This window comes from Diplotaxodon limnothrissa, linkage group LG7 (genome assembly GCF_057381915.1).
Source record: "Diplotaxodon limnothrissa isolate DT_005_m linkage group LG7, D_limnothrissa_male_GT1.1, whole genome shotgun sequence".
Taxonomy (NCBI): Eukaryota; Metazoa; Chordata; class Actinopteri; order Cichliformes; family Cichlidae; genus Diplotaxodon; species Diplotaxodon limnothrissa.
In genome coordinates this window covers 17365333-17392006 of record NC_140602.1, presented here as the reverse complement: position 1 = coordinate 17392006, position 26674 = coordinate 17365333, and the positions used below count along the sequence as shown (strand labels likewise).

The 26674-nt window shown below is 42.4% G+C and overlaps 1 protein-coding gene across 1 annotated transcript; it reads left to right on the top strand.

Annotated features, from left to right (window-relative positions):
- Positions 1-26366, top strand: camk1db (calcium/calmodulin-dependent protein kinase 1Db). The gene is made up of 11 exons (XM_085357588.1): positions 1-236; positions 13574-13705; positions 15889-15963; positions 18744-18882; positions 19458-19584; positions 19841-19916; positions 21325-21437; positions 23429-23507; positions 24232-24319; positions 24430-24592; positions 26150-26366. Exons 1-11 carry the CDS (start codon positions 142-144, stop codon positions 26299-26301), a joined length of 1239 nt encoding a protein of 412 aa, XP_085213714.1. The 5' UTR covers positions 1-141; the 3' UTR covers positions 26302-26366.
- Positions 26367-26674: the final 308 nt, after the last annotated feature.

Genomic DNA, 26674 nt, shown 5'->3' with positions numbered 1-26674 from the left:
GCCCTTGGCGAAATAGAGAAGTGCATTACTTTTCTTTTCTTTTTTTTTCCTGGGTTGGGTGAGACGACTGGTGATCCTCCGGCAGCCTCTTTCTCTCTGTCTCTCTCTCTTCTTCTTCTCCTCCCCCCACCCCTGCGCGAAATGGCGAAAGAAAACGGCGAGTCCAGCGATGGATCTTGGAAAAAGCATGTCGATGACATCAAGAAAATCTTTGACTTCAAGGAAGTCCTTGGGACGTGAGTAACGCGATACACGCAGGCTTTGCGGGCGGATAAAAACAACAACAGAAAACCAACAACTTTGTGTCCACTTGTGCAAATTGGTGTCAAGACAACAATGCCACAGTGTAGCGGTTTTGGCGGAAATGAGCGCTGACTGACAGCTGTTGAATGTGTGCTGAATTAACTGGTTGACGGTGACAGACGCAGGCAGAAACTTACAGCCCGCTGATAGAGGCGTTTTAAACCCAGACCTGGAGCCTGATGAGTTTATTGTTCAGTGTGTGTGTGTGTGTGTGTGTGTGGGGGGGGGGGGGGGGGGAGAAGGGGATCTTAATCATGTGTGAAGTCAGACTCGCGTGATGCCCCCCCTCCCCGTTATGTCATGGTTCATTCAGAAACTACTGCGGCATGTTTCTGCTTTTATGTTTTTTCCCAGGACTGACGCGTGTATCCAGAGCTTTGTTAAGGCTGACATTTATTTATCGGCACAACTGTGACAAAGACAGCGGGGGCCTCTTTTGCATTACATGATGATGATGATGATGATGATGAAGAAGAAATCAGCTCCCCCAAATTAAGGGGGCCATCTGTGAGGACTTCAGTGGGTGTTGTGCCTTGTTCTGTCGGCCTCTTGACTCTCTTCTCCAAACAGAGGGATGTATTTGAGCTGAGAAAGATCACGTCTGGGGTTTTATGGATCTGTGTCACTGTGGCAGATTCTTGTTTGTACAGTAAACTGCTGTGCTCTGGTTTGTGTGGACTTGTTTTTAGGGAAACCTCCCCTCCCTCCACTCCTCCACTCCCCTCATCTTTGGCTGAACTTAGTCCCTTGCCCTTGGACCACAGAGCAGGCGAATTCCACAGTTTATTTTGGTCTGCTGTTAGTGCTGCCTGACTTCATGCCTTTTTCTTCTTTGAATAAGTCATGCAGCACAGACAGAAGAGCCTGAGTGAATGAGCGACAGGAGACAGCCAGAGCAGGTCGTGCTCACACAATCCAAGCAGCCTTGTGATAGACTGCTAGGTGTTATCACACGTTTAACAGAGTGCAGTTCTCGCTGCTCTGCTCCCCCCCCCCCCCCCCCCCCCCCAGAGAGATGGTTTCCCCCTCCTCTTTCCTGAGAAGTAGTCATTGTGGTGTTGATGTTGTTATGAGATGCTGAGGGATGGAGTCTCCCCAAGGAAACGTGTTTGTTTTCTTTAATTTAGCTGAAACTGGTGTGAAGCACAGTAAAAAAAACAAAAAGACAGGTCTCTGGTCACTATGGTTATGTGGCTTGTTCTTCGGAGCATCGTCCCCTTGTGTAAACTTTGATTAGTCTGTATCCTATCATCATCCTCTCATTTTGGGGGAAACTTGAGCTGTTCAGCGTGACTGCAGATCTGCTGTGCTTTCTTTTGTTTTTGGTTTTTTTCTAGCAGCATCATAAAATTCTCTGAGATTGGTGATTCATAAAGCGCACTCAACACTTCAGCTGCTGGACTAAACAGTCAGACATTCCTGCCTAGAGGCAATTCTGATTTTTCTGTTTTTTTTCACCCCCCCCCCCCCCCCCCGCAAGGCTTTCATTTGTGTGTGAAGAGCCTCTGAATAAGACCAGTGAATCATCATCATCATCATCATCATCATCATCATCATCATCATCATCATCATCATCATCATCATCATCTTCACTGAGACTTACTGTCCACACAATGGCCAGGTTGGAGGAACACACAACCCTCCGCCCACGACCCAGCACACATCTGCGGGGCTGGTTCGTCAGCACTCGGTTGTAATGGCACACACCGTACAGCGTGTACTCCTCTTGCCTGGCTGGCTGAATTCGAGTGAGGGCCATTTTTACTTGTTCCTACGCGTCTTAATCAGGAAGTGGCTTGTTGTTGCACTCCCGGGTTCACAACAGGCCACCTGGGGCACAAAAGCCCAGCGAGCTCGCAGCTTTCGCTGGGGATTAAAATGGAAGAGGAAGTGCTGCTGGTCGAAGGAGGGGACAGATTGTCTTCCACTTCCTCCTCTTGCTCCACCTTTCAACTGTTGGTTCAGTTGTCAGGCTTCCAAATCGCTGTCCGAGAGGGATCATCCCTCTGGAACTGTCCTGCTGCCAAAGAAAACATGGAAAGCTCATTAAAAAATTTACTGTGCTCTTGTTCTGATGTGCTTTTCACAAGTGTTTCCTTCTTATGTTACAATGGCAAACCTAAGAACCTGATGCATAGTAACATTGGACTAATGGCTATTCTGCCTGTTAAAGTTAATTTTACTGATCTTTAATCATGCATTTCATGCTTGGAGTGGATCTTTGCATTTTAACCTTGTCACCTTTATTCTTCGAAACGCTCTGAATGTGTTATCGTTCTCAAACGCACACCGCAATGATCACACCTCCTGAGATAAAGGAGGTGAATGTTTCTTTGCAACGACTGCCCGCATTGTTTCTGAGATGCTTGGATGCCCTCTTGCAAAGAAAGTTCACATCGGTGCGAACAAGACGAGAACAAAGAGATGAGATCCGAACAGTAGCTGGAGGCCAGAGCGGCTGATCAGAAACTGATAGGACTTTTAGAACAGGAAGCTTGTGGCCGTGACACTATAATGGTCTTGGCCGCTCTTCTCTCCCAGCTCTTTTGTTGTTGTTGATTTAATGAGATCTTCACCACTGAAAGGTAGTCCTCATCACTTCAGCTCTGCTCGACTTTGGCCTAATTTTAGGCCCCTAAGCTGCTTGATAGCCTGTTGGAGCAAGTTAAGTAAGCTGACGTTACCCGAGTGCAGCTTCAGACATCCCAGTGGGCGAAGAGTTGTGAGATTTTGAAGTATTTGACTGAGATATTACTAACATACTAGAGTCTGACTGTCAGCACGCTATTTTCCCCATTGTGTAAACATTTTAAGTCCATTATGCAAGATTTCTTGTATAAGTGAGTCTTATGTAAGATGCAGTGAGGTGAGACACTTCAGCAACCCGATAATTGGATTGTATTTAATGCCACAGATGAGTTTGATATAGATAATGTGTCTGTTACATGGGTGGCTGTAGCTTAGGTGGCAGAGCAGGTCAGCCACTAATCAGAAGGTCGGTGGTTCGATCCCAGGCTGCCTCCTGGCTGCATGCCAAATATCCTTGGGCAAGATACTAACCCTGTGTTTGCCTACTGGTGGTGGTCAGAGGGCCCGGTGGCGCCAGTGTCCGGCAGCCTCGCCTCTGTCAGTGCGCCCCAGGGCAGCTGTGGCTACAATGTAGCTTGCCATCGCCAGTGTGTGAATGTGTGTGTGAATGGGTGAATGACTGAATGTAGTGTGAAGCGCTTTGGGGTCCTTAGGGACTAGAAAAGCGCTATACAAATGCAGGCCATTTACCATTTGCAGGCCATTTACATAGTTTATTATCTTTAAAGCTTAAAATTTTGAACTTACTGTTAACACACCGGCCACATTTCTCTTCAGGTTGAGTTACGTTTGTGTCCACTTGATGAACAGAGGCTTAATATTAACCCCAGTTTAATTGTTCTGTTTTGGTCTCCACCAGCAGCTTCCTCCCGACTTTATGAGAGACTTGAGAATGAACCCGTTCTTTTAAAGCAAGCCATTTTGGTAATGCTTATTAGGAGTTATTTGAGGACCCCTTTCTAAATGAATAGGGGTGAACCATAGCTGTCGGAGGTCAATGGGATATAAAAACTGCATGTTTAGTAAATCTGTAGGTTCTCAGTCATCCAGGTCATGGTGGTCTAAGGAACAGGTTCTTAAATGCCGATAAGGTTTAAATACCTGGGACTCTCCAGCGTTTGGTTTTAGAACTGGAAAAAGTCTCTTGGATAAAAGATGAAATGTCTTCAAGAAATTTAAATTAGTCCAGTCACTTTCTTTTCAGGCTCCTTAGAGCTTGCATGTTTAGTAGTTGTTTTCCATGGGGCGTCATCAGCTTTTCAGATCATTGTGCAGGAATTTTGGAGTTTTGTCCCCCTTGTCTGCTTCAGTTCATTGAGGTTTGTTGGCATTTATTTATGCACAGCTATCTTAATGTCCTGTCACTGCATTTCAATGGGCTTGAGGTCTGGGCTTGGACTGGACCATTGCACCACCTTGATTCTTTTTGTTTTCAGCAGTTTTTCAGTCAAGCTTTGAAAACATGGCTTCACATTTCACTTTACAGTACTTTAGGATGCAGATGAGTTCATGGTTAACTCGGTGACTGCAACGTGCCCAGGTACAATGAAGGAAAACCCGACATGCAGAGGGTATTTTTCCAGTTACCTGGATCCACTTACCTTAACCAGCTTTGTGTGAAGCCAGTGTTATCAACTCGCTATGTTAACCCTGGTTGTCCTGATCTAGATACGAGCAAGTTCACATGAAAGGGGTGGTGCTGGCATCATCTGACCAATCACATTTATTTGTTTTGATCGATCTCCTTTTGTGGTCAGTAAAAGTGGAAAAGAACTTTTATATTAATAAAATTTATTCTGTTTGCCAACTGTGGGAAAATCTGATGGATTATGATCTCGTTGGACCATTAGTTTTTATTCTTTCATCGAAAGCCCCAATGATGTTTAATGTTCTAATGGCATGTAAATACAAAAACAGAATTCAAATGTAGGCTTAGTCTACCTGTGATTGATATAAAGTCCAAAGGAACAAATAGGTGACTTGATTCATCTATTGATGCATATTGAATAGCAAGACTGTTTACAGCCTATTGGTAAAAAAAAAAAAAAGTTGAAAAAGTCAAGAAAGAAAACAGCATCTAAGAATCTGTATTTATTACTGATGTTCATTTGGGAAACACAAAAACTTTAGACACTAATAAAAATCGATCTTGCTGCTGATTAGTGATGCTGATTTCCAGAGAATTGATTGGTCAATAGTCGGTGATTTCATACCTGTTGATTTTCAACTCCTTGAGCAGGCTAGGTTTGCAGAATAAGTTACTATGGGGGATGCACCCTAGTAAGAAATGATTGTTCTTTGTAAGTACAGAAAACCCCGGTAACCACAAAGTTACCTGGATAAGATATAATTCTGCTTTGTCGTACATGCCTCTGGTCCTGTGTTTGTAAAAGAAACCCAAATCATCACCCCTCCACCACCGTGTTTGACAGTTCATATGAGGTGTTTGTGCTGATATGCTTTGCTTTGATCTTCATTATGAGCAAAGATCTCCTGTTTGGTCTCATCTGTCCAAAGGACGTTGTTGCAGAAGTGATTGGTTCAGATGTAACTTTGCTAAGCTAACTTGTGTTACCAGGTTCTTCTGAGAGAAGAAGCTTTGTCCTGTCAAGCCAGACTTGTTCTGTCTTTTTGTAATCATATTGTCATAAACTTTAACATTTTCCATGCTAACTGAGACCTGCAGATATTTGGCTTTTTTGCAGTTTTTTGAGCATTGCATGGTCTGATTTTTGGGTGAATTTGCTGGGACGTCCACTCCTGGGAAGACTTTGGATTGTGTTAATGCACACCTTAATGCTCCAGATCAGCAAACTGCCAGAACTTCTCCTTTTATAGAGGTTCTCCCGCTTGCTGATGATCAGTTAATCAAGTGTATTTGATTATCAGCTCTTGGCTGCTACTTACCCTATCAGTTCCCGTGGAAGCAGTAATGGTGTGCCTAGCACTTTCACAGGACTGCATAGAGCACTGCACACCTGTACTTCACTAAAGCAAATCTTCTAAAACATTATTTATTTCCCTACATTTTGTGGCTCAAATGCAGTCCAAAATGCTTTCCAACTACATCTGCTTTGAGTGTTTTGTGATGTGTTCTACATCCCACATTCTGAAATTGCAGTGTCAAAGTTGTCCTCACTTAGCTTCCAGTTTAGGAAAATTATCTTTTTTTCTCTAAGTTTGACATTCATAAATAAACACCAATATTAAACTGAGCTGTCCTCTCACAGAGCCCCACTTGTTGGTTTTGAAGTGACTGTTGTTGCCTCTGTGCATTGATAATTCTCTGAAACAAGTTGGGTCCTTGAAAGCTGCATGAATGCCGTGAAAGTGGAAGCTAGGCAACTAGGATGATAGAGGACCTTGGTTGCTCTGCCTGAAGAAGACTGTTTACCACTTCCCACCATCACTGCTGTTCTCCATCTACACTGACTGTGCACAGACATTTCCATTTGCATCCGTGGCACCTCTGACCGCAGTGAATGCCTGCACAGCCATGTTGTGTTATCCAGTGTACTCGGAGAGTTGGAAGGATACAAAGCTGCCCTGTATCAGAGCACAGGAAATGTAATTGCACTTATTAAAATAATTCAGCTGCTATCTGACAGACTGATCTGTGGTTTCAGAGAAGATTATCTTGTGCTCTTGGGAAATATTTGGCAGAAACCTTTTTTTTTTCAGCTCTTTGTGGGCACCAGTAGCTCTTAACAGCCTGTAAACTGACCATCGCTCTCTTTTTCATCATCAGTCCAGTGACCTCAAATTGCACATTACTGGAAAGTAGCCTGAGGTCCACAGGGTATTAGAATAATGGCTCCCAGCTCCACTTGTAGGGACCTTAACAGCTGCTGGATTTCACTGGATGTATTAGTTGAGTTCGTTTAACAGGCAGAAAGCCATTTTTGGCTGGTTGGAGAGAAATCCCCCTCCTGCAGGGAATGTTTGATTTATTTTTCTGCAAACTGGCATTTCTTAAACCAGAACCCAACATTAAAATATTCAGCCTACTCTACTACAGACAATATTTTGCATTTTTCTTTTCTATTACTAAAGTGCTAAATCTCTTCATTCAGTAAGTGGCAAACTCTTGTGTCAGTTGATTCAGCCAGATTCATTTTTGTTGAAAAACTGTTAATTTCTAGTTTATTCACAGGTCGACCTGCCAGTTGTGGTAATCTATGGTAAATGCCAGTTGGGTTCCACAGTGGTGGACGTCGGCCTTCAGACAACCCTCATGAACTCTGTTTCTGACATCAGTGGCCTGCTGGAGGTCATTTTGTAGTTCTCTGGCAGTACTGATCCAGTTTCTCTTTCCATAACCGAGTAAATACCGTTCCTGGTGATGGGTTAAGTACCTTCGGCCCTTTTCAGCTCTCCTGGAGTAACTACCTCTCCTGAAATCTCCTGCATGCTCTTGAGACTGTGCTGAGAGACACAGCAGACCTTCTGGCGATGGCACATATTGATATGCCATCCGGGTGGAGCCGAACTACCTAATAACACCAAAGCAGCTGAAACTGATTAACAAACCCCTCTGCTTAACTGACCAGATCAGTCCCAGAAGTTTGAAGTTTTAAAGGGACTGGATGTATTTTGCAAGCTCACAGATGCAGCTTATGCTCCATTAGTAGCACCAACCTCCATTAGATGAGTCCTACAGCTGCTGACGAGACTTGGACAACAGTCAGATATCATCAAAATTTCTCTTATTTCAGGTCTTGCCACAGCATCCCATATTGGTTAACATCAGGGCAATGATGTTGAATCTTTGTCTTTTTCTTTTGACCGTTCAGTGGTTTGCTTCAGGTCATTTTTGTCATATCTGCATCTGCCAACCTCTCCTCACATCGCACTTTCCTCTAAAAGTTCTTGCTTTTTCATTGTTCCCTCAACTAAGCTTCAAACATAGTGTGCCATATTCAGCTTCTAACTCACCTTGCCTGCAGAACATCCCAGAAGTTTGGTGGAACATTCATGTCCTTCCATTAACATCATTTCTATTCAGAATTTTATTTTTCCCCCTAATAATGGGATTTTTAACAAGTTGTAGAGATTTTTGCAGGTGCTTAGCTGTTACTTCGGGTTCTTTATCACCTCGTTCAGGATTACACGCTGTTCTCTTGGTGCGAGCTTTGCAGGACACCCACTCCTAGGGAGAGGAGTAACACTCCTGAATTTCCATTGTGGACACGTTGCCTTATTGTGGACTGATGAACAATTTAGGCTTTAGAAATTCTTGTGTAGTGTGTTCATTCTCTGTAATGCATTTTCAGGTCCTGTGAAAGTTTGTGTGCTCAAGGCCTGACTCATCTTTGTGGAGAAGCGTAATCACCAGACTTTCTATGGTTTCATTTATGGCTGAAGGGCACTACTTTATGTGTTCCACATAGACAATAAAAGACTGCACACTGATGATAGCAGATTTTGAGGGATCGTGGCTGAAAATTTGTAAAATTAAGCCACCATCGTAGCAGTTTAGCCTTCTGCGAGAAAATGTTGTATCCTACAAGCCTGACTTTAGATTTTGGTTTCCAGTCTTAATGAGGGAGCCCACAAGGTTTCCCTGAACTGATTTCGAACTCGACTCAGGTTTCATCATCGCTTCTGTGTCTGATTTAAAGGTGTCGCCTCACTTTTCAGTAGGGCTGAACGATATATCGCATTTGCGATAATATCGCGACATGATCAAGTGCAATTTTCTAACCGCAAAGGCTGCGATTATACTGCGATTATAAGGCTGTCCAAATTACTACCATATCCCAGAATTCATAGCGCGGCCCAGCCAAACTCCAGTTTCCAGCAATGGCGGCCGCTACTAAGTTTTAAAATTACTCATACTAATCTTTCTGGGTCACAAAATAAACTTTTAACATATTTTCAGGCGAGAAAGTAGTTGTGTAAACATCAAATATCTGCTCGGTTTATCAAGATATCCCATATTTGCAAAAGTGCTTCGACGTTTTCAGAGGCGTCTGCTACCCACCAGCTCGACAGCTAGCCGGGAGCTCGAGGGTTACTGATGCGGCCAAGAACGGCACAACTCCCGGCACATCATTTTCAGATCACCGCGGAGTTTCGCTGCTCGGGTTAAACGTAATATATAAGTCACTTAGACAACCTAAAAATGTTATTGTTGGGCTTTTTTCAGTGTTTTGTTTGTTCGTGAGTAAATCGGTTTGGCTGAGATTAAAGTTATTAGATTAGATAAAATAAAACTTTATTAATCCCCCGGGTGGGTTCCTCCTTGGTTTTCACACAGCTGACTAAACGTCAAACAGAAAACTTATTAAACAGAAGTATGAGACAGTCGAGAATTTACACCAGTGTCTGGTTATATTTTAGATAGCAAGAAGCAGACGGCCGAGTTTATTAAACTCCACCGAGACAGCGGTGACGCTAATCAGAACTAGCCTTCTGATTCAGAAGGCTAGACCGTCCAATTTCACGCCTTTAAACTTTAAAGGCGTGTTTGTGTGTGTGTTTATACAATTGCTATTATGTTTGCACTTTATGTGTAATGTTACTGACTGCAGAGATCAGTAAGATGTGTGCATTTTTTATTTATTAGTTTTATTTATTTAATATTATTTTTTAATTGAATGACTGTCTAGTAGTTCACAGATGTCGAAAAACTGAGTGTGGTAAAGCCACTGATTTTGTTTATGTATATTTCTGCAATCTGCACATTGTACTGACTTTCATTTTAATGTTTACACCAGGGTTCCTTGTCAGCACTTTATGCTCAGATGTTTGTAAGCTAAAAATAAACTATTGTGTATGTTCAAATATACTGTTGTGATTGAAGAAGTTAAATAAAAATGTCAGTCATCAATTCATGCATCACCTCATGTCATCATAACAGAGGTCTGTCTTCCAGGAAAGAACAGTTTAAAATTAATGTAATATAGTATTGGCCATACTATATGATGTATTGCTTGTCTTTGTTTAATAATACAGAAGACAAAGACCTTAAAAAATAATCGCATATCGCATCGCAATCGCAATATTGGGGCAAAAAATCGCAATTAGATTATTTTCCATAATCGTTCAGCCCTACTTTTCAGGAATGACTTTAGGTATTACCTTACCTGGATTATCGACTTCCGACTCTTCCATCCCATATGTTGCGTAACTGCCCGCTCTAATGCATCTTACACAAGATGAATCAGTGTGATTACCCCGCAGTAACACAATGCAGGCACCGTCTGTGAATATCAGTAAGCAAGGCTCTGTTGTCAAAGCCCGCCACCTCCTCCATGAACGTACTTCCTCCGGCAAAATTGCCCCGCATTTTTATAATCGCCAAGAACAACCAGCTGAGGTCGTGGCCTAGAATTTATTTATTTTTTCTTCTAGATGAGAGATAGGAGGCTCGCTTTGCATCTGCATCTGCAGCATCAGCCTCTGGTTTCATACAGAGAGCAGCCCACATTTCGCATTAGTCAGCCAGTTTGAGTTGGATATCTGCACATGGTGGTGTTGTGTGACTGCAGACTGTCACACACAGCTCGTTCTGTCATCCAAGAGCAGCGAAACGGGGAGCTCTGTGGCTCTGGGAGGAACTTAAAATTCAGACATTATTGAGTCAGTGTGCTGACTTGATTGTGCAGTCTTTGACACTGGGTCAGGAACAGTTTGCAGGCATACAGTCATTTTCATTGTGCGTAATATATTGAGATAAGGTTCAATAAAGGGTCCAATTTCGATGACTCTTTCTCTCATCACTTAGTGCTGCTCCCAAATGGCTGTTTAGTTAAGTTGCACTTTCGCTAATGATTATTGTCACTCCTCAGTTAATTATGCAGCTTATAAAATACTAAACTAATTCCACTTGCTAGATTGGAGTAGGTCAATTCTCAAATCTGAAACATGGAGCTTGAAAATATTCATCACTTTTGCTTTAATAGTTTTTTACTTGGCAAACTTAGTTTTTGTCTAATCAGTTTAATTCTTGCATAACTGCATCCATGTGTATGCATGTGCACACGCAGTGTGTGGGCAGCAGCATTGCCATATGCATGCTTCTAGCAGAGATCACACGTATTATTTCCTGTGAATGATGAACTAATAGAATTAATTGAGTCAGAGCTTGCAGCACAGTTTGTCATGCTTCATGCATTGACATTGTAAGTTGTCATTCACAGGAAGTGATGTTGCTGCCTGTCAGTCTAGTGAGCAAGGGGGACCGAAACCGTGTTATACACCCTTAACCATGCTCTCTCAGTGAGTTCATAGGCTTCCTGTGGTTTTCTTCATTGTGTTTCCTTTGCTGCAGAAAGCAGAACACATGCTCTGAAAAACCATGCTCGAGAGTTGCTTGTCAGGCGGCGCGTGCTGATGGCGGAGGAATTTTGCACTTCGAATGTCCGTACAGCTGTGGAAATTGGTGGCGTGTGCTGAATAAGAATGACGCCCATTGCCTTAATGGCAGCAGCAGCTGTGGTGGGAAGATAGTGCTGTAACAGGCCAGCAAGTAGTGCACCAACTCATTCACCTGCACAAGCCCTTGAATTTGCATATGGTCCCACATCATATGTCAGAATGAGGTCAAGTCAGAAGGGCGCACGCTTCCAGCCTTCACCGTTCTGTTTGCGGTGAGTGCACTCCACCTCATCACACCTGGAGCATGGCTTTGCAACAAAGTAGTGTGCGTTTGCCCACACAGGCCTCTGTTTGTGTACCACGATACTGACTGACCCTCCCCCCTCTGTAAGAGGGAGGGATGGGGGATTAGCGTGGATTTGATGGCCATGGTGGGACTTACTGCAGCCAGTGGCGCTGAGTTTACAGCCTGTTGGGAGGTGGTGATTACACTATGAAAACATAATGGAGCCTTTGATGTTAGTCGCACTGGGTTTAGGAACACTGTAGATCTTCACTTTCTGTATATCCACACATAGACTTTAATTTTGATCCAGTAATGTAATAAACGAAGGGCATTTTCCTTCTTTTCCAATGAGCTGCCATTAATATCACGTACTTCCCAATTAGTAGTGTGAATCTATTGAAACAAGTTTCCAGTTTTGACAATAGTTAAAAAAACTTGTCAGTACTGTCACCTAATAAAACTGAAAAAAAATATGCTTCAGCGGGAAATCTAAACCACTTCAGCGTGCTGTGTCCACATAACCCGATGTGCAGTTACTTTTCTTGAGAGGTGCACATCAGGTTATGGCGTTGGGTTGAAGGGAGTTTAACCTACTGCCTATACTCATCATCTATGCACGAGAGAAACATTTATTTCCTGGGGTGACGCGTCGCCAGCTGTAGCAGCTCTTCCTCGGTAGCCTGGTTGTAATAAATGATGTGGATATTTTTCTTTCTGTGAAGCATTTTTTTGTTTCCATCTTTAGCTGGAACTGTTTTCTTGCATATTTTGAAACATACTATGCTTTGTTGGAGCAGCTGTGACAACAATTTAGTACTTGAAGAACTAAACTGTTGTCAGGCGGACATGGACTCTCCGTCTCAGACATGCCTGGGCTTGTTTCGTTATAGCCTGCATGTAGATGGATTTTGTTGCTAAACTTGGTATTGTTGCAGACAACATAGATGAAACTTTATTAATCCCTCGGGTGGGTTCCTCCGGGAAATTCAGTAACATGATGTGGCACAGCCCTACTGGCCGTGGTACTTTAGTAGTAGTCATTTATCATTCAGATGCCTCTCCAGGAAGGAGCTCATCCTGCAGGTTGCACAGACTCCAGTTCCTTTATCTTGAATTGCAGCTGGTGTCTGTGGTCTTTACTGTGCTCTGGATCTGCTGCCAGAATCTTCCGGTGGAGACCCGTTCTCACCAACCGAGAACCGACCAATACTCTAACATTACAATAAGAACAACATGTAAAAGCACGTAGAAACCGGAAAAGTGGATAATATAGATATACTTGCAAGAGGAAGCCCTAATGTCTGCTCCTTCAGATGTAAAAGGAACATACAGGAAGTAACCTAAATATTTCAAACTATTTTGGGCTTAAATGTGATGGTTGATTTTGCAACTTGAGTAAAAGAAACTCGGTAATTTTGTCATAAGGAGTCTTCTTATAATAATTACATGATATATTATAGCACCACCTTTTTGAATAATAATTCCTCTGTGTTATCCTTTAATCCTAATGAAAGACATTAGAGTTGTAAGACTGTGTGCTAATCAATAATCTGCCTTTTAGATCATAATAAGCCCAGCTCACGTGACCCAGTAAATCTTTAAGAGCTTGACATCGAACCATCCTGAAGGTGTGCAATAAAAACAAGGAAAAAAGTCACCACGCTTCCTGCTCAGCAAGCTTTATTATCTATGTGGTATCATGGCAACAGATACAGATTGCTTGAGCAAATATTCCCCTAATTTGGTATTTGTTTTTAAAGGCGCTCACGTATGGAAGCAGATGGCAGAGGAAGACACGCTATCTGCCATCCTAAATGGGTGTTTTTCGAGGTTTTAAAAGTGTTTGCTGTGCTTTTGGCTGCGCGCAAGCGTCAAGCGTACGCCAGCACAGAAGGCTGCTGGCCATAGTCGGGGACTTGGCCAGTTCTCAGTAAATATTCCCAATATGCCGTTTGTGTACTCTGGCCTGTGTGCCTCTGAGTGCCCCCTATCTACTCACTGATGATGTGTCAATATTGTCTGAGCACATATAAAGCAGGACTCTTTCTCTTTTTCTGTCTTGCTTTCTTCCAGCGGTGCGTTTTCTGAAGTGGTGATGGCGCGGGAGAAGGCCACGGGGAAGATGGTTGCAATCAAGTGTATCCCGAAAAAAGCGCTCAAGGGGAAGGAGACGAGCATTGAAAACGAAATTGCCGTCCTAAGGAAGTAGGTACCTCACATAGGCTGCATGTAAAAGTGCCAGAAGTGACCCTATTTGGATGATGCGGTGCCCTAGTTATCAGCTAATGCTTCCAAGCTCGTGAGAAGACTGCACATTGCACAGATACAGAGACTTGCTAATCTGGAAAAGAACCTGACTCATAAAGTAGAATTTCATGCACCAGAACTGGAGCACAGACCTCAGGACAGTGCAATCACTGAGACTGTATAAAAAAGACAGCAGACTTGGGTTCAGGGTTGGGAGCAGAGCGTATACAGAGGGCGAACAGCTAGCTATGACAGGGGGGGACATTTGACTCAAGACACTTTGCTATTCCACAAAGCTGAAAAATGCACTTCCATTCAGACATGCTAAACATAATTACAACCATACACGCTCAGTGGACTCATAAAGAAATGTAGCAGTCATAAAAGTGCAAAAATATCTTCTAGATTGCAGAGGCAAAGCAGGGGGCGAACAGGAGAGAGATGTTGTTTAGGTGCAGAAGTGAATTAATGAGCTCACCACACACTAGAACAGCTGACTGTGAGCGCACAACGTCCTCAACACATTTAATTTGTTTTGCAATTTTCAGCGGTTTAAAAGTAGCTGTAGAAGCTGAAGCTGCACAGGCCCATCAGCTCCGTCATGCTTGTTACCATGATTGCTGCACATTGCTACTGTTAACCAAATAATTAAATTAAACTTGCACTGCAGTAACTTATCAGGCGATGGATGTTTAAGTTTTTCATTATTACCGAACTGCATTGCTTAGTGTAAGCATAATAATAGAATTCAGCTGAATGAACAGTAGGGGCTACCAAACCAGGTCTTCACGGCCCTCTACGAACTTGCTCTGTCCCCATAAAAATCTCAGCTAGAGCCGCCTCGCGCTAATGCCATCAAGTTTCAAAACACCAAGATGGTGTTCATAAAATGTTAAGCAGTCACCAGTGGGTAATTTAATTATGACTGTGGTCATCTTTTATATACAGTCTATGCTTACAATCCACACACAAAAAAATATTTGACAGATGGTGCCCTTAATAAACAAAAACCCTTTTATCTCAAGCTAACATTGCTGAACTCCAAGTCAGTGAAGCCTGGCAGAATCTCTGTTAAATTGTTTTTACTGTGCCATGTTTATCTCTGATTTAAAGTTTGGTATTTTAACTTCACTGAATGATGAAGCGAGACTCAAGTGGCCTTTCGAGGAACTTTGTTGACCCAGCTGCAGGGTTGTTTAGCAAGGTTCGTGTCATCCTCTGGGGAAACTTGTTTCTCTTTCTCTGCAACCCTGAGCTGGTTTATTTAGTCTCAGTTTATTTAACAGTCATTGTCGGGCTTAAGTGACTTCCTCACCTAATCCCATCTATCGATTTATTTTGCGTGTACACACATAGACACACACCCACACACCTACAGGGTATGATAGGATTGCTCTGACACCAGGTGACACTCCATCCTCCTCCAGGGCCTGATGGGTAATTGCTGCAAGAAGCTCAGTTATCACTCACTCTTGAAGTGAGTGCCTGGTTACAGTTGCTATCCTTTGACTTCCTCTCTTTTTCCCCCCCCTCCCTGTCATGGTTACGCATCCATTTTCCTTCTCGTCCTCTTACCCTTTACTCGTCTGTGTTAGTCTAACAGGCCTCAAACCGAAACCTCATTTTCATTCTGGACTTTGAAAAGGAGAGAAGTTGTGAAGATTGTTTGGTCCTTTGAGACTCTCCCCGCCTCCTCTTTTTCCACCCCCACACTGGCCCTTCTGAAGATGCTCTGTCATCTGTGTATCACCTTGCCTTTGCACACTTTTTTTCCCCCTATCTTGGTTACCTGGACACAGGCTCTCCCAGCATCTGTGTTATTTTCTTCAGGTGCTCCTGCTAACAGGGGTTGCCGTTCATGACTCATCGCTCCGTGTCATCTAAGAATCCCCACACTCGCTGCCATTTACAAAAGGTTTTTTTTAATTTCCCCCACCCTGTATGAACAATACATTACACTAGGTTCATTTTTCGTAACTGTGGACGTGCACACATTCTATAATGGAAAGCAAAAAGGGCTTTCAGTCGACAGGGCATCATTTTAACCAAAGAAAAGTCTAATTAGACCTCATTTGTAGCCTGTGCTGAAATGAACAGAAGCTGACAGCAAGAAAAGTGAATTTTCTTTTCTCCTTCTGCAGGATAAAGCATGAGAATATAGTGGCTCTGGAGGACATCTATGAGAGCTCAAACCACCTGTACCTCATAATGCAGCTGTAAGTACATCAAGCCACCACTGGTCAGCTCTTTGCTTCCCATTTGGCTTGTCATTTTGATAATGTGTTTTTTTGTTGCTTTGTTTTTTTTGCTTGAGTAAGTGTCTTTAATATCCTTGAGACATCTTTGCTGAAGTAAATGCAGCAATGCTTTAAAGAGACAGGAGTCCATTTCTGTAAGAGTAGTGCAATTTAAAAAAACAACAACAACTAACGAGTATGTTTCCATGCAGTACTTTAGGTCACATTTGTGTTTCTTGCAGAGATAATAATCAGTATATTGTTGACATTCCCTTATATGTTCAGTAAACATGAAGCTGAGCCCACGAGTTATCTTGGCTTGGCATAAAGACTGGAAACACTTGGGAACAGCTAGCTTGGCTTAACTTTAGAGGCAAAAAAAAGCATGAGCTTTTACAAAGATTTTACAAGGAGCTACATGCTTTTAATGGACACTACTGAATTTTATTTTTAAGAAAGAAACAAATATCACAGATAATGTGATAGATGTGCATAGATCCACAGGCTATATATAAAAGATGGACGTAACCACAGTGACAGCTGATCTGCTGGTCAGTGAAGTGCCTTTTTCAGACCTTGTGCTGAGGATCGACCTTGTTGCCATATTAGTGTTTTTGAAATCGGATGGTGGCTATAGACTGTATATAAAAGATGGACATAGTCACTGTTTTGTAACATCAGCATTGCCATATGGGATACTTGCGGGCTATTGATTTATTTATTTTGGAGCTAAACGATACGATATTTGAATGAGAGTGCAGCGGTATCATGTAAGGCAGGGGTCTCCAACTCCAGGCCTCAAGGACCAGTGTGCTGCAGGCTTTAGATATCAACCTGGGTCAGCACACCTGACTCAAATGATTATTGCATTAACAGGCCTCTGGAGAACTTCAGGACATGTTGAGGAGGTAATTTAGCCATTTAAATCAGCTGTGTTGGATTAAGGACACCTCTAAAACCTGCAGGACACCTGCTCTTGAGGCCTGGAGTTGGACACCCCTGAAGTAAGGGAAGCAGGTTTGGTGGGTGCATCTCACAGCAGGAGATACTTGCTAACAAATGCTAAGTAGTGGACTGATAAGCTATTACTGTTTTATTCACCAAAACTGGGCCCACTGACTTGACTTTTGGATCCAGCCTCAAGTGAAGTTTCGGGCATTTTAGCAGTAGCTTCTGAGGGTATAACAAACAAGGGATAACTCATGTTTACATTGTAGCACAGCCTGCTATATTGTCCTCCTTGTCTCTAACAGGGACAAGGAGTAACAGGGACAAGTAATTTTCAGAATGAACATGTGAAACTTGCTACTGAGATGCCAGACTCACCAGGAAAAGGTTTACTGGGGCTGTAGATCAAATGAACAGTAGGCTTATTTTCTCATAGACATTTATGCAGACTTCTAACCAAAGAAGTTGCTAACTGCTAGCCTCCTCAAAAAAATAGCAGGTTTAAGGCACTTCTGCCATCACTTCTCAGACCTTTAAGCTGCACTTTTTTTTCCATTTTTCCACGTTGTTGTCATGAATGAATTACTTAATAAGATTTTTCGTGTTTATTGTCGGGTATGGCTGTTTCCACGGTTGTTTAAGCTCACTGTGCAGCTAAGAATCACTTTTAGGGGACAGATGGGAGGATGGTATCAGTCTTCTTATCCGATTGTCTACAAGAAAGATGATCAATTTATCCTTATAGCAACAATGAGGAGCACATGCATAGCTGTCTGTGGAGTGAAGTTGTGGGATAAAAGGCACTCTGCAGAAATTCTTCTTTGCCATTATGCCGTTTTCCTGCAAACTGCACGTCTTCATGATTTCTGACACCTTTTTCCCTCCCCGGATAATTTCACAGCATTTGTGAGTGATGCACCAGCAATTTAGCCATCCATTACCCGGCCTCTTTGTATCTCTCAAAGGTGCTTAGTGTTTCCGAAGTCTCACTTACGTAAATCTTATTGGTAGCACTATATGAAAGCGCATATTCTTAACTTAATATGAGTCAGTGTTTTTGGTGGGAGTTTTGCCTTTTGTAGCTGCAGTTTAAAGTCATTGAAAATAGCTGGTTCATCAGTTTCAAACAATAATAAACGACTGCTGCATAATGAGTCATCATAGATGGAATTAAAAAAGAAGGTATTTTAGAGCTTTAGCAATATTTCATAGCCGCAAAGTAGATCATTTCATACAGATGAAGCAAACAAGAAGATGCCTATTTTTAGCTTCCTTTCCTTCCTTCTTACAGGTTGTTGTGTTTTATAAGTTGTTTATTTTAATCAAATAAAAAAAACTATTACATTGGGAAGTGACTAAAAGCTAAACAAATTTAAACTGCAGGCATAAATTGGATTATACAAGAAGTGACTAAACTATAGAAATGCATGCAAGGAGCTTCAGTAGAGATTTAGAGGAAATCCCTGAGGGTGAACTTCAACAGGAAGGCTGTTTGAGCGATCCGGAGTGTTGGTTTGGAGATTTTCGTGCAGGTACAAATAAGTAAAGAAGCCCACACTTTTCCTGTGCAAGGGCCCTTTCATTCACTGCTGCATGTAAGGCGTGCAGCAGCTTCAAGGGGAAAATGCAAGCAGGCAAGAATTTGTGGTGTTAAAATGAAATATCAAATTAGAAAGAGCAAACAGTGATACATAAAATGAAAAACAGTAATGCGTTTAATCTTTCTTTGCCTTACGCCTGCTTTTTGTAAAGCACTGCAAATACAGTTTTATGTAACCTTTCCCTCTGCTGTTGTGTGCGTGGACTGACAGGGTGTCTGGAGGCGAGCTGTTTGACCGCATTGTAGAAAAGGGCTTCTACACAGAGATGGATGCCAGTCGGCTTATTCGGCAAGTTTTGGACGCAGTCAACTATTTGCACTCCATGGGCATAGTACACAGAGATCTAAAGGTACTGCGGTATTTGATATTCATAGTCAAACTTCTTTTTTTGTTGGTGTTGATGAGCTGACTGCACTTTTAGTGCTTAACCAGGAAACCTCTTCAGTCACCCTGTAAGGAGGAAATCCCCGCTGTTCAACCTGTGCGAGTGCCATTATACTCAGTACTCATGACCCGCAAAGGTTAAATGTCAGGGATTTTCCTTTTCTGAAAAACCGTCAGAGCTTCCTGGATGTCACATTTTGCCTGACATCTTAATGTCTTGGTGACTAACATCAGTCTAATCGGAAGAATCTGATTATCATCTGGTGGCTGCCTTCCACCAACCACTCAAGTTAACGTTTACAGCCATGTGTGTCCAGACTTGACCTTTTAGATGTAAAATGTTGCGGCTTTATGATTTAATCCAATTAGAGACTGTGTAAAAAGTTGTTAAAAATAGCTTAAGTAATGTCTTTCATAGCAAAATGTAGACAAAGAACTGCCACAACTGCTGCCAGCGCACACATGACATGACTTCTAACTAAACGCAGACAGACATGCAAATGCATAGGTTTCAGCTTTTGTCTTCTTTTATGCTTTCAGCCTGAGAACTTGCTGTATTTCAGTCCTCACGACGATTCAAAGATCATGATCAGTGACTTTGGCCTGTCAAAGATGGAGGGAACAGGTGGCGTGATGGCCACCGCCTGTGGGACGCCAGGATACGTCGGTGAGGATGCCCTCTGACGCCCTGGCTTTGCTGAAAACTTACTCAGAGACAATTAGATGGTCTCGCTGGCTGAACGTGACCTAATTTAATCTGCCAGTAGCTGCAGGTTAACCTTAGCCATCTGCTTCAGGCACTCCACCAAATATTCACATTGTCCTCCAGCCTCTGTGGCGTCGTGCATGCAGAAAACTGCTAGCATTGCTTTACTGCATAAATATATATGATGTTTTTAAAAAAGAACATTTTGTTGTTGCAGCTCCTGAAGTTTTAGCACAGAAACCTTACAGTAAAGCTGTGGACTGCTGGTCTATTGGGGTCATCGCTTATATTCTGTGAGTAATCATTTTAAAATTCTGCCTTAGTTCTCATACAGGGAGCATGCTTTTCCTTTGTTTCTGTCCTATTATACAGACGGTCAAACTTCCAAATAAAGAGGTGAAAGTGAATCAGCTTGTGATTCACAGCTTTGTTGTTTTTCTACTTCCTACTTTTTAAAATTTATTTATTTATCATTTTTATGTAGGGAAATCTGCAACAGTCATGGGATACCCAGCAAGTAGACAGAGCCTATTTATGGACCACAACACCAAAACCAGCTGCATCTCCCCTAAAGTGTGCTCATGGGGATTCCTTGACAATTAGGAGTGAATGGGACGAAATGGCTAAAAATGATTATTTACTGCCAGCATAAAATCTGTAGGGATTTTTGCAAACAAAGCCCCTCTAGTGAAGTTCCTAAATTAAAAAGAAGAAGAAGCTTTGAGCTGTAAATAAGCATAATAGGCCCCCATTTAAACAGAAACTCTTTATTCAGATCAGAAACTGAGCGGAAAACCTCAGTGAGATTAAAAACCTCTTTGCTCAAAGTGTCCTGATTAAGAAAGGGAGATATATTAGTGAGCAAACACAATGAAATAGATAATAAGATTGAAAATGAAAGATAAACGGCGGTCTCTCTAGTCATGCAGTCAGCTGATCTATTAGGATGCACTGTGCGCAGTAATGCTACGAGCTAAATGCTAGGAAGCCGGTATTTTTGAGCAGATCAAGAATTGGACAAAGATGAAAAGCGGTTAAGTGATTCAACTAAGTTATTAGGAATCACCTCTGTACTGCCCGGATCTCTGAAGTGGTTGCAGGCTGACTATTGGTGCCATTTCTTGACCTTGTGTATATAAAATTATAAAATAAGTGCAATTGGGGACAATTAGGATTTCATATCTTAAGAAAAGTAATAAAGTGCAGTATATAAAAGCAGTCTAAACAGCTGCTCTTCCTATAATTCAAAGCCTGGAAGGCTTTCAGTAGAAAGTGTTACACAAAGCCGCCAACCTAATTATGCAAAGTGGTGTCGATCCCTGGTGTAATGATCTTTTCCTTAAGTGCAGCGAATTTTAAGGTCATTAAGTGTTTCTGATGTTAACAAAAGACACTTCTGCCTGATGTTTGCTGTAGAAAAAAGTTTAGTAATAATAATAATAATAATGCAAAAATTCCCAATCATGTTGCACATGTGTAATTTGAATGCCCGCACCGTCTGTGCCTCTGACTGTTCTCTCTCTGTATTCATGTGCTCGCCATAATCCCTCGGAGGCGCCTCTTGTTGCGTGCTATGCGAAAAATCAAACTGCTTGTAAATGAGATTGGACCACAGCAAATCCTTTTAGATTTGGGTTAAAGTTTGATGATGGCTTTCACACTGGCCGTCGTTGTGTAATCGCACCCTCTTCATCTTTTCAGGCTTTGTGGTTATCCTCCTTTCTACGATGAGAACGATTCGAAGCTGTTTGAGCAGATCCTCAAGGCAGACTATGAGTTTGACGCGCCGTATTGGGACGACATATCTGACTCTGGTGAGTTTTAGCTGTCAGTCTTTGTGTTGGAGGGAAATATGGTAACATTTCTATTTCATGAATTCTGTACTTTACTTAGAAATGTTATGTAGAAGAAATAACTAGACCATGGTTAGCCAAATCCAAAAATGTAAATTGTGTCACTAAATAGAAGAAATGATAGCATCACCTCAGTTTCCTGTTCTTAGCTGACTGCTGTGGTCTACTGCTGCTGTAGCTCATCTGCTACAAGATGCTCAGTTCAGAGATGCTCTTGTGCGCACCTTGGTTGTAACAACGGGTCATTTCAGTTGCTGTTTCCTTCCCTCAAAGCACAGTACAGTGAGTTCACTGTACTCAAACGGTCTTCACAGTCACTGTATATATGTGCAGCAGAGGACGTTTGGGGTGCAGTGGAATAGATTCACATCATAGATGTACAGCTGACCAATCTGGAGCAGCTGTGTGATGCTATCATGTCAATATGAATCAAAATCTCTGAGAGATGTCTCCAGCACCTTGATGAATCTGTGCTGCAAAGACTTAAAGCAATTCTGAAGGCAAAAGGGCGTCCAACCAGATACCTAAGAAAGTGGCCACTAAGTGTATATATCAAAATTGGCCACCTTTAGGTTCTGTGTGTGTTTTGAAGTCCAGAGTTTTCAGTTTTGATATTTTTGTCTGTTGAAACTGGGTGTAATGATAATTTGAAAGGTGTGTTGAGCTTGTTAGCTAATGTTAGCACAAGCTGGCTAGTTTCCTTGCCAAGGTGTATTTGTGAAATCAGCTGGGATGCTAGCGACAGCCTTAGAACAAAAAGGAATCTACTCTAAGAACTGTACTTTCATGGGCCCATTCCCGAACTGAAATCTCTCAAAATCTTCTGCCATCTGTCCAAACCTATAATACCAGCTCTGATCATCATGTGAGACTATGAAGGATCTCCATCTTTGTGTTTTCATTGATTCACTTTAATCTACAGACACTTTGCTTTGTACATGTACATTGTAAATTTGTAGAAGCTTTACTTCCTCTATAGAGAAGACGTATAAAACAAATTAAAAGCTTTTTGTCATTAAGTGACTTCTTGCAGCCACCTTGTAGTAACTTCACAGCTCTCCAGGGGGCCACGGCACATAATTTTGGAAATGCTTCCCTTGCATACCTTATTGCATCTTATCTCTGAACAAGCAATATGTGGATCTGACAGAGACACCCACATTGCTGCACACTCGTATGGTCGCAGCATGTTAGCCACGGGGTAGCCATCTGGGTAGCCAGATAATAAAGAATACCCTGCTTGTTATTGTTTACTTTATTTTACTCTAAATGGGACATAAATGATCAGTCTCTATGGACGGCATGAAAGTAGGGATTGAGACAAGAGACTCATTAGGAAAGCGTTTAATGAGGGCTTAAATCATGAGGAAAAAAAAGGAGGCTGCTGAGCAAAGGGCAGAAATAACTAAGAAACCTAAAGACACTGCATGTTCATGCCGGCCCGGCTTAAAGCATACTTTGCATCATCATCTCTTTTGACTCTAATGTGGGTCATTATTTACTAAATGAACATCACGTTGAGTTCAGTAAGACTTAAAACTACTGAATGAGACCATAGACTGATGAGGGTAGTGTTTACTGAGGTCATAAACCAAGTGAGACAGAAGTTCATTTTTCCTATAGACCTCCATATATTTAGACTTCTTTTCACTGCCACCTGCTGGGCATTAGAAAGAATGCAGGCTTGGGACCAATTCGCTATTAATACTCTAATGGTTGTCGACTAATAATAATACTTAATTGGAGACTTCAACTCTGAATTTATTGTGCAGTTTTGGTTTCTCTTTATCTATTTAATTACATGCGTTTTGTCTAGAATTGTATTAATATCATATAAATTCACTTATCCAGTTCAGGGTCGCAGGAGGAGTGGGAGCCTGTTACTGAATGATATAGTTTTTTTTCTCATCTGGATGAACTTTTGACTTTTTGTTTTTTAATTCCCTCCTCAGCCAAAGACTTCATCAGCTGCCTAATGGAGAAGGATCCAGAGAAGAGATTTATTTGCGATCAGGCCCTTCAGCACCCCTGGTGAGAAACTGACCGTCGCCACACTGCGTCCCATCCAGACAATCACAGGGAACCACACATCTCGGTGCGATTACACAGCAGTGTTACGCAGATTGCCGGGCTTACGCATTTATCACGGAGTGCTCGTCCTCCCACTGTCATCTGTCACCATGGCTTCGAGCCGCGAGTCCACCTCTGCTCTGCATCGCCGGCCCTCGGAGAGAAATCTGCTGAATAAATGGTTGCCAATTAGTGGCTGGTGTCGTGAAGGATCCTCGAAGAATGTGGACTCTGATGAACAATTGGGATGTCTTCCCAGGCCTGCATCAGAGCTTAACGAGAAAAATGGCGTGGGCTGCTGTCTCCAGCTGAGGTGGCCAATAAGTCCTTTAGCCAGCGATGCATATTTTCGAGGTTTCGGGCAGGTGGTCCCTCTGATATAAATATGTGGCTTGTGACACCGGTAACAGGTGTCGTAACTGAGAGAAATGACTTTCATTGACGATATTTCGTGCCGAGATATTGTGATGAATGAGGCAGAACGTGATACGGTGTGCGAGCACCTGCTGAAACATCGCCCCATCAATCAAAGACGTTTTCGCTGAATGGGGAAAAAAATCACGGCAGCAAATTGGAAAACAGCATGAGGATTTTACACATACAAATATAAGTCCTCTGGGTAATGCTGTTTTGGTTTGTGTGTATTGTCTTTTATATTTGATCTGTTTTTTTGTTTTGTTTTCAGGATTGCTGGAGACACTGCTCTGTGTAAGAACATACACGAGTCAGTGAGTCGACAGATGAGGAAAAACTTTGCCAAAAGCAAATGGAGGGTGAGACTTCGTTTTTCTCAGTTGTTCAATATCACAAAAGAAAAAAACACTATATTCTAATATTTTCTCTGTCTTGGTTACTCTTGTCTGTTTACAACATCTCTTCACAGCAAGCCTTTAACGCCACCGCTGTGATCCGCCACATGAGACGCCTGCAGCTGGGCACCAGCTTTGGCAGCAGCATCTCCAGCTCCAGCTCCGTGTCCAGCTCTCAGAGCCGAGGTCCAGCCAAGAGCCAGTCTGTGGACTGCGCCCCGCTCTCCCTGAAGGACTGTGAGTGACATTTCACACACGACCACGTCTCAGTTTTAGCGCCACGCTCAGCGCAGCCTTTTCACTCTCCTGCCCACTTCATTAAGCTAAATGACAACTGTTTAACAAGCTCTCAAGCTGTGAGTTTTTTCAAATTAAACAGTCTAAATGGAGTTTAACATGTGAAATGTGGTCCTAATTTAATTTTTTGTTGAATTTAGTTTGATGTCAGCGCTTACAACACTGTGCAAAAGTCTTGAGCCACCACCCCCCTATTTCTTTCTATTTTCCTAACAAGGAGTGATTTTGAAAGTGGTCGTGAGCATTAGCTCTCCAGGCTTTCTGAAAGCCTTTCAGAGTTTTTATTTGGACATTGGCTGCTCTTTACTCAGTCTGAAAGGCACGTTCTTAAGAAACTGAAAAAAAAATCCACCAAAGCTTCGGTTGATCAGCCCAGTGCTCGCTGAAGCATCAGAAATGGTCTCAGTAGAAGAGTGACTGTTAAGAAACCATATCTAAGGGAGGGAAACGGACAGAAAAGGCTGATGTATTCCACATTATACAAGTACTGGACTGAAAATCAGTGGCAACAGGTCAGATTAATCCAAATTTAAAATTTTTGGTTCAAATGGTCATCAGTAATTAGAGGTACAACAGTATGGTTCCTCCAAATTCTTCAACTTCACCTCAAATCACCAGCTAGTTATTTGAAACTTAGACACAACTGGGTGTTCCAACAGGACAATGAGCCTAAACACGCATCAAAACTAGTGTAGTAATGCATAAAGACAGCTAATGTTTACCTTCTAGAATGGCTTTCCTGAATCCTCGACCTCAATCATATTGAAAATTTGTGGACTAAGGAAACCAACCCATTTAAATGATCTAAATTGTGCAAAGAAGAGTGGTTCAGCGTCCAGCCAGCTTGTACCACAAGCTGGCTGATGGCTACCAAAAGTAGAAAATTATAGAGAAATCCAGATTGTCTTAAGACTTTTGCATGTTATTATAAAAATGATCCACTTTTACAAAAACACATCTTTGACAAAGGGGAAAAAAATCAATGCGGCTTCTCAAATGTGAGGATTTTATTATTTTTTTAAATTAAAAGCTAATAAAAATAACCAGCAGGAACGCTGTCAGTTGAATCACTCTGCTGTAATGCACAACATGAAAGTGTTATCAATGGTTTTACCATTTATGTGATCCAGGATCAAATAAAGGCTCAAGTAGCCATAAAAAGGCAGAAGCTGAATAAAATGATGGGTTCTTATTGGCGTACAGAGAGGCTCACAAACACTGTTTCTCTGAAGCATCTGTAGATCTGTTTTTCAAGGGCTGTTTACGCAAAAATCAGCTGCACTGTGGGTTGTGATTAACATGTATAGATGACTAAATAATCCAGTATTTACAATATTTTAGTATTTATTCGTTTAACTTACAACTACAGGGTTCAATTGTTACAGGAGATCTAGCAAGCAGTTGTGGTCGTGCTCATTATTATTTGTTGGCAACTTTCTTTATCTTAGAGTTAATGGCATGTGATTCATTGCTGAAGGAAATCTTTTTCTCCCACAGGTCACCCTATAGATCCTCTGCCATGTGCTGCTAAAGCGTACCATCAGGACTCAGATGCCCCCTCTCCCACTCGAGAGGAGCCACCAGCGTCGGCCGAGCCACCCAGGCCACGACCCTCCACTGTTACCGTCATCCACACGGGGACTAAATGACGCCAGGTTCCGCGGGAGGTGAGCTGGGAGACCACGGAGCTTTGAGACTTGGGTGGGTAAAGAAGAAAAAAAAAAAACCCATCCCAGGCCTCGTGATTCAGTGTCGTTACCCAGTTTGCCCGTCCCGCCACCTCCCATCAGTTTCTGCCAAAACGAAAAACAAGAAACGGGAGGAATTTAAGGAGCGCTGGCTCTGCTCCATTTGGATCAGCACAGCTTCCCCCTCTGCTTCCCTTCACATTGTCATTTAGACCTGGAAGCACAGAGGTGGGGTGAAGGGAGCCTCTCGACCGAAGGTGTTACTGTGTGGAGGCCGTGCTCAGCCTGGATCAGGGCTGCCTGGCAGATAAAAGAGTGTCTGGTCTCGAAGTGC

What these genes read in the sequence shown, in the direction of transcription:
- camk1db (XM_085357588.1), top strand. Translation starts at nt 142, where the DNA reads ATGGCGAAAGAAAACGGCGAGTCCAGCGATGGATCTTGGAAAAAGCAT. An exon ending in CTGTACCTCATAATGCAGCT is followed by an intron (nt 15,964 to 18,743) that starts GTAAGTACATCA and finishes GTGGACTGACAG; the next exon opens with GGTGTCTGGAGGCGAGCTGT. An exon ending in GGGGTCATCGCTTATATTCT is followed by an intron (nt 19,917 to 21,324) that starts GTGAGTAATCAT and finishes TCATCTTTTCAG; the next exon opens with GCTTTGTGGTTATCCTCCTT.